Source organism: Meleagris gallopavo, chromosome 1, assembly GCF_000146605.3.
Source record: "Meleagris gallopavo isolate NT-WF06-2002-E0010 breed Aviagen turkey brand Nicholas breeding stock chromosome 1, Turkey_5.1, whole genome shotgun sequence".
Taxonomy (NCBI): Eukaryota; Metazoa; Chordata; class Aves; order Galliformes; family Phasianidae; genus Meleagris; species Meleagris gallopavo.
Genome location: NC_015011.2, coordinates 32,433,954 through 32,442,411, shown reverse-complemented (window position 1 = coordinate 32,442,411; position 8,458 = coordinate 32,433,954). Strand labels below are relative to the sequence as shown.

General features: G+C 37.7%; 1 protein-coding gene across 4 annotated transcripts in view; it reads right to left on the bottom strand.

Moving 5' to 3' along the window:
- USP15 (ubiquitin specific peptidase 15) overlaps positions 1–8,458 on the bottom strand; it is a 64,273-nt gene that overhangs the window by 14,706 nt on the left and 41,109 nt on the right. For all 4 annotated transcript variants that reach the window (XM_031553478.1, XM_003202039.4, XM_019612954.2 and 1 more), the window contains one exon: positions 7,081–7,225. In XM_031553478.1, the coding sequence (XP_031409338.1) occupies positions 7,081–7,225 (145 nt within the window). The remainder of the gene's footprint in view (positions 1–7,080; positions 7,226–8,458) is intronic.

The following is an 8,458-nucleotide window of genomic DNA, read 5'->3' as shown; positions in this document are numbered from 1 at the left end:
AAAAAAAAAAAAGGAAAGAAAATGCATGAAGAAAGAGGGGTTGGAGCATTGCTCCTCCTGTAAGGAGAGGCCCAAGTATCAGGGCTTATTCTCTTCTGGAGAAGAGACTATTTCAGGGGGATCCAAAAGCAGCTTTCCTACAGGGAGGTAAACAGGAAGATAAACAGGAAGATGGAACCAGGTTCCCCACAGTGGTGTGTAGTGGGAGGACAAGAAACAATGGGCATAACGTGAAACAAGGAGAGGGTAAGGAGATGAGGCAAAAAGTTTCCATCATGAGGACAATAAACACTGGAGCCAAATGCCCAGAGAGGCTGTGCCCCCAGCCTCACTTTTTGGAAGGTTTTCAAGACTCAGCTGGGCAAAACTCTGTGCAATCTTGTCTGACCTCAAATCTGACCTTCCTTTGAGCTGGAGGTTGCATCAAATTATCCTATGACCCTAGGGTAATCAGGAAGTATTAATTCACATCTCATAGGGGATATTATGTAGGAGTGATAATGAAACCTCACAGCAAATTACCTATTAATGTCAGTAAATTGTGGAAATGAGGAGATACTGTGATCATGAAATTAAGCTAAACATTGAGTATTCGTACAGATATTTCACTTTTTGATCCGTCCTACTTAACAACAATTTTACAAAAAAATACACTAAAATTTCTTATTTCAGGTGCCTCGTATGAGACCAAGATTGGATCGCCTGAAACAGAGATCTCAGTAACAGGAGAATCGTTTTTGTCTGAAATGATTAGTATCAGATGTGGTGAGAAAAACAATTCAGTTAATACACTCCTCCTTAATCCAGAACTCTGTATGCCTATGGCAACCAAAACAGAACACTAACAACCTGCTCATTTCTGGTTTTGGTGAAAATCATTATGCTCTGGATAAAATCAGCACCTCAGCTAACCACAGAAAGAATGTTAATCGGCTTCGTGATGAAAGAAAATTCCTGAAATACTGCATTTCAGAGTTCCCAATGACTACTGCTCAAATGTATACGTAATCACAGCAGTAGCAAAAAAAAAACATAAAAAAATGGAAGTGTTGAAAAAAAAAAACAACCACAAATGAAAGTGTTTTTATAAAAAAATAACACTTTCATTCTTCTATTTTTGAATCACAAAATGAAAACTATGTGAATTCTCAGGTTTTCACAGCAAAAGATCATTATCCCTTCAATATGGCAAAGCAGTACTTAGGAAAGATCCACAGGTGGCAGCACAGCAACGCTTCAGAAAATTCATATTTTCCTTATTTTTTCAGCTTACATCATAGTCATGTACACAAATGAATGTGAATAAAACACTTAGTTGCCAAATACACTTTTTTTTGCTTGGCATGGGTTCAAGCATTCATAATAAAATATTTTCATAAAGTCTACACTCCATTTCTTCTTTCCTGTTTTATTGAATACACTACAAGAGCAGTGCTACTAAGGGACACAGTTTAGTGGGGAAATAGTGGTAGTGGGAGATGGTTGGACTAGATGATCCTGGAGTTCTTTTCCAACTGTAGTGATTCTATGATTTAGGCTCTAATAATAAAATCAAGCCTTAGGTATTAACACTGAAGAACTTAAAGTTTAGAACATGGAATATGCCTTCAAAAGCATTTGAAAAGCCTATGCAAAAGTTCCAACTCATTCATTTGTTCCATACTTGTTTTGAGCTTTATAACACTGAAAGACCCTATCTGAATAAGCAGAAGGTCTCTGCAAAAATCACACAGAAGATTAAAGGGCTAAACCTAACTTTACTTATAGGTTGAAAAACTATACTGAACTTGTAAAATAAAAACTGCCTGGACTACCTACATAGTACAGTTTAGGTGCAAAATCCTTGAGACAAGTCTGTCAGTCTGGACAGTAAGATATAAGGATGTGACTCTCCTGTGTGAAGAACACTGATAATGGTTCTGATCCAAATCCTCTTTACTGTAACGTGATACAACAGCAAAAAGAAGCTGTCTGAGAAATGAAGTGGTTTCTAAAAGCCTCTTTTGGGAACACTAAGGGATCTCAATGTTGGCATGGGAGGAGAAAGATCAAAGAAAAGTAGGAATCAGCAGATAAGTGATTAAACTTACCTCTGTTCAAGGAAACTACATGGACAATACTCAGTGAATGGAAGAGATCAAGGCAGAGCTCTTGACATAGAACATATTATGAATCTAACTGGAAATTATTTCAGTGCTTTAAATTCTACAGCAAACTTTTTTCTTTGAAGACGACAGATTTATCCTGATAAATAACTGTGTTTACCCAATTGCAAAGGAAGACACTTGAAGAATATAAACTGGAATAAGTAAACAAAGCAAAATACAGAGTCATAAAATAGCTGAGGTTGGAAGGCATCTCTGGAGACTGTCTAGTCCAACTGTTGGCTCAAAGAAGGATCAGCTATATCAGGTTGCTTGGGACTGTGTTTAATCAGTTTTCATGCAACTTTAAAAATGGAGATTCCACAGCAATACCGAACAATCAGTATTTATCAAACCAGTGTTTGATAAAACATATAGTAAATTAAAAATACATATATTTAAATGGAATTCCTGTGTTTCAAGTTGCACTTATTGTCTCTTGTCCTTTCAGTGTATCACTTAGTTTGGCTCTGCATCTTTATTCCCTTGCTCGAAGTATTTCTACACGCCGGTAAAGTCCCCCGAGCACCTGTTTCTCCAAGCTAAACAGTCCCTGCTCTGTCCTCACAGTCAGATGCTCCAGTTCCTTAATCATCTCTGTTGTCTTTCACTGGACTTGCTCTAGTATTTCCATCTCCCCCCTGTACTGGGGAGCCCAGAACTTAACCCAGCACTCTAGGTATGCCTCATCAGGATAAAGTGTCAAGAACAGGGTAAGACTCACCTCTCTCAATGTACTAGTGATGTTTTTCCAAATACTGCCCTGGAGACTGATTGGCCTTCTTTGCCACAAGTGCACATTGCTGACTCATGATCAACTTTTTGTCTGCCAGGACCCTATGTACTTCTCTGCCAAGCTGCTTCCCAGCTAGTCAGCCTCCATTCTTGCCCCACAGTACTGGTGCCTGGGATTATTTCTCCTTAAGGGCATGACTTTGCATTTTCTTTTCTCAATTTGATGAGGCCTTTATCTGCCAATTTCTCCAGCCTCTGGAGTCCCTCTGAATGTCAAACTTATTTATCAAGAACTCCTTCCAGTTTTCTATCATCCCTGAACCTGCTGAGAGTGCACTCAACCATCCAGGTCAAAGACTACAGCATCCAACATTTCTAAGCAGAATTCCCTAGTTTCCTATCTACACCCTGTCTCACCCCTTTTTTGCTTCCGAGATCTAGTGATCAAATGTGTTCAGATTGCTAGGGCCATAGGCATTTCACATTTCTAAGAAAGCACTAAGTACCTTTAGCATGAATAATCAGACAAACTAAAAACGCAACTGGAAAAAAATGCAGAAGTGAAGAGATAGCAAGAGGGAAAAGACAGCAGACTTTGCAGGGAATGAGACTTAAAATTTTTACTAAAAACAATTTTCAGTGATTTTTAGGATTACATTAAGTTCTTCAAAATCCTTTCCTGGAGAGATATAGTAGATGGAACTGGAAGATACTCCATACTTTCTTGTAAAGAATGCCAAATGAAGCATTTGAAAAAAAATATATATATATATATTGCTAAAACTTGTGATTCAACATGCCAAACTGAATCTGCCTTTTAGTTTTCTTACACAAAGCATTACCCATATATCAGCAAAATTTACGTGCACTGCACAGTTTCTTATAATTCTTATTTAAACACCCAACCCCTTAGATATAACCAAATAGCAACAAAGTCAAAACTGACTTCGTTTAAAATGCAAGCCTCAGGATTTTCAAAACCCAGTTAATGTAGTGGGATACTAATAAAGACTGATATAAGCTATGTAAGATACTAAATGCTAATCATTCTCATCTGGAAATTTTAAAATCTACATATACGCAGATGCAAGCCTATTTAACAAAGTTTTGAACCAGTAGTCAAAATTATCCCTGTTTTTAATCAGTCTAGCTTTATTAAAAAACTGTTTTTACTAAAAATATTCTTTTACTCTGATTTTAATGATTCTGGCCCACAAGGAAAAAATATGTATTTCTGGACAGCAGTATAATGATGCAATTCAGTAATCTAGAGAGGTTACATCCAGAGTTTTATTCACAGAATTACATAATGACCAAGATAGAAAGGATCTCTAGGTCCATCTGATTCAACATCCTGATCAAACAAGACCACCTAGTGCAAGCTTCCCAGGATCACGTTTAAGACAGCTTCTAAAGACCTCCAAGGAGGGAAACTACAACCTCTCTCATGGCCTTCCAGGTACAGCCTTGTCAGCACTGGGTAGAGGGGAAGGTTCATCTCCTTCTACCTGCTTCTTACTTTATCTAGTGCAGCCAAGAATACTGTTAGCTTTCTTAGCTGTAAGTACACATTGCTGACTCATGTTCAACTCTGTGTCTAACAGGACCCCTGGGTCCTTTTTTGCTTTCCAATTGGTACTAATTCCTGGAGTTTTTCCCCTCCTCATGTGTTGGACTTTGCACTTCTTGTTGAACTTCATGATATTCTTGTCAGTCTATTTCTCCAGACTGAGGAGGTCCCTCTGGATGGCAGCATGACCTACTGGTTTATCCATCACTCTCTCCAGTTCTGTGTCATCTGCGAACTTGCTAAGTGTGCACTCTGTCCCACCATTCAGATAATTAATGAAGATATTAAACAGTACTGGGCCCAATATTAACCCCTGGGTATTCTGCCTGTTACTGGCCTCCAACTAGACTCTGTGTCACTGATCACTACGCACACTGGGCTCAGTTGTTCAGCCAGTTTTTCATTCACCTTATTGTCTGCCCATTAAGCCCATACATCAAGAACTTCTCCACAAGTACCCTTTGGGGTACACTGAAAGGGCTTACAGAAGTCCAAGAATATAATATTCACTGCTGTCTCCTCATCTACTGGGTTGGTCATTTCACTGAAGAAGCAGTGTAGAACACTGACGAAGTTCATTCAGAAGAGATGACACAAATCCTTCTACTTTCAGATTAGCCATCTTTCTTCTAGCATGCTAAAAAAATCATTCATTACTTCCTTCACTATTCAACTAATTTTTAAGTATCCTTGAGACATGAATACATCAAACTTTACGGGTGCCTTAAATAAATAAGGAATAACCATGGAATAACTATGTATACCACTACAGTCGGGCAGTTAACTGGACAGAAAACAGCTTTACATAATATGATCCAGAGGTACTTTCCTATGGAAAAGCAGATGAGTCAGCAGTGCATCCTTGTGGCAAAGGTGGACAATTACATGCTGGACTGTATTAGTAATAGTAGCCAGAGGCAAAGGAAAGCAAGTCTTAGCCTCTATTTGGCACTTGAGAGACTGTTATTGTAATACTGTCCTTTTTAGACCTTCCCAGTGCAAGAAAGTGTGGATTGCCTCCAAGATGGTCCAGTGGACTACAGAACCACATACACGGAAAGGCTGATAGCTGCAAGCATCTGTTCAACTTGGGAAAAACAATAAATGGCAGAAGGCTAATTGCTGTCTGCAGCTGCCTAACAGGAGGCTTCAGAGAATATGGAGCCAGACTTCTCAGAAGTACACAGTGATAGGACTACAATCAATAGAGAAAAGTAAAAAGTTGGACCCACGATCACTCTGAGGTCCTTCCTACCTAACCCCAATTATTTCCTGAGTCTATATACAAAGAGAGGATAGAAAGTTATGTATCTCTAGAATACTACTTCTTCTGAAAAAAAATTCAAAAATCTCATAAACTTAGCTTACAAATGCATGTGAACCAACTTCTTACCTAAACAGGCTAAAGAAGGAATCCAACGTAATTATGGAATCCTTGTGATGACCAAGGAAAAGATTAAATCTCAAATATGCTTGGTAAAGATCCAATATCTTTATATACGTTGTAGAAAAAAATGCAAAAAAAACCTTAAGTATGTTTTACAGTTTTTTGAACTAAGACTGCTTTAAAGACAAAAACATGAGTTCCAGAATTAAACAGGAAGAAACTAAATTACTGGGTCCTTCCAAAACTAATGTATTTAGCTCAGAGAAGAGAAGGCTTTTGGGAGATCACATAATGGCCCTTCCAGCATCTAAAGTGGGCCTACAGGAAAGATAGGGAGAAATTCTTTAGCAGGGAGTATAGTAATATGACAAGGAGGTAAATGGTTTTAAACTAAGATAGGGTAGGTTTAGATTAGATATAAGGAAGAAACTTTTCACTGTCAGAGTAGTGAGGCACCAAAACAGGTTGCCCAGAGAAGCTGCGGATGGCCCATCCTTGGAGGTGCTCAAGGCCAGGTTGGATGGAGCCCTGGGCAGCCTGACCTAGTAGAAGGTGTTCCTGCTCATGGCAGGGAGTTGGCACTAGGGGAGCTTTAAAGACCCTTCCAACTAAAATCATTCTATGATTCTATGACTATCCCACTGAAGCTTCCACTTAAAAGTAAAATGACTACTTGTTTTTTGGTCTCGGTAGGAGTACAGATACACTAGTATTTCCACTATACCATAGTAAAGAACCTAAACTTTCTATTCCTATAAAATAGCTCATTCATAAAAGAGCAAGGGTCATGGGGAAATATGTTCAATGGCTCCTTGCACAGTAATCTGCATTGAAAGGATATGATAATTGGATATAAACAAAGGCCCAGAAATACACTGGCCATCTACTTCAGCATTACAGTCTGTACCCAAGTATGTTTCAAAATGAAAAAGTATCTTTCGTAACATGTCTGCATAGCAATCATTACGAAATAATGAATCACACTTAAGGTTTCATTCATTTAGAAGGTTCAGCTTCCTTCTGAAACTGATCACTATCCCCAGTGCAATAAACAAGGGAAGCAACGAATGCAGCCATGTAAATCAGTTTTCCCAGTATACCAATATAGATACATAATTTCAAAGTATTAATCCTATTCTGCTCCTTACTGGAATCTCAATGCTAGTTCCCAAATATGGCAAGATATAACAAAAATATTATTTTCCAAATAATAAAACAAGCTAATTTTAATCTCAAGTACATACCTGAATTGCTGAATTCATGAAACATGTATTCCCCAAGTTACTCAGGCCACACAGGCCTGGCTGTTCATTATGTCTTCCTGGCTCTGAATAATCGTAATTCTTATAAGCAGTATATGATGAGAGACAATAATTTGAATTTTTCACACTGTAAAAAAAAAAAGCAAAAACAAAAAAACATCTTTCACAATGTAAATATGTGATCCGCAGTACTTCCATACATACAAGTACTTTATAAGCATAAATGATTAAAAAATTTTAAAGTAAATTCTGTGAAAAAGAAAAGATTAAAACCATTATTTAACTTTGGCAATAACATTAAATTCAGTTTAAAAGTCACCTTTGCAAACAACCAAAATCTAACATGCCGCAATGACTGCAATTATTACATCCCTACCCCTTTCTGAGTGGAGCAGCTTCACAGCTTACTCTTTTCTTCACTGCTCCATCAAATTTAACACACTCAGACTTTAGACACCACCAGCAGCAATCAATCATTTATGCCCTCTTGCATCCTGCTACTGCAATAGTGAGGGCAGTGGGAACGGGAACGCAGAGTTACAGGTGAGAGCTGAGATTTCTAAGGCCACTGTGGAATAGCTGCCTCACTGCATCACACACTCTATTTATAGCTTCTCTGCTAGGACAGCACAATCCAGCATGCAAATGCAGGAAAGCCTTGAGAGGTAAAAGAATGCGCAAAATGCTTTGCAACAACTTCATTATCAATCGCTATGATGCATCTATTTGGTGAAACTGAGAGGACTGAAATGGGTAAATTGGTAAGATTTGAAACAATTTGTTCCTGGATGAAGTCCTGCAAAACACAAAATATAGAACAGTGTAGAAAGCACAACAGAGAACACTAGAAAAGCAGAAGAATCTTCTAAGATGATGCTCTGCAAAGTATATATATATATATATATATATATATATATATATATATATATATTAGTTTTTTTTTAAAGACCAACCAAACAGAATGCTTTAAATATTCAGGCATTGACCATTAAATCTACATGATAGTTTTGGCTAAACTTCAGGAGGATTTCTGCAGTCACTGAGCATTATTCACATTAGAAGATATTTGAACAAAAACGTGAAAGTCAAATATTAAGAAAGACAAAGAAAAATACGCAGTGCAAATAATTAAATCTGGTAAATAATTGAGGTTTATGATTTTGAAAGCCTGAGGGTGCAACAGTACCTAAACCCTTTTAAGAGTGTAACACTCTTTATATCCGACCAAATTTCAATTGTCTCCACAGCGTACAAGTATTCACTCTTCACAGATAAGAGTTGTTTGGTTTTAATAACAAGATTTATCGAAAAACAGAAGAGATTTTCTGCAATTTTTTATGGTCTCAGAGATGAGCTCCAC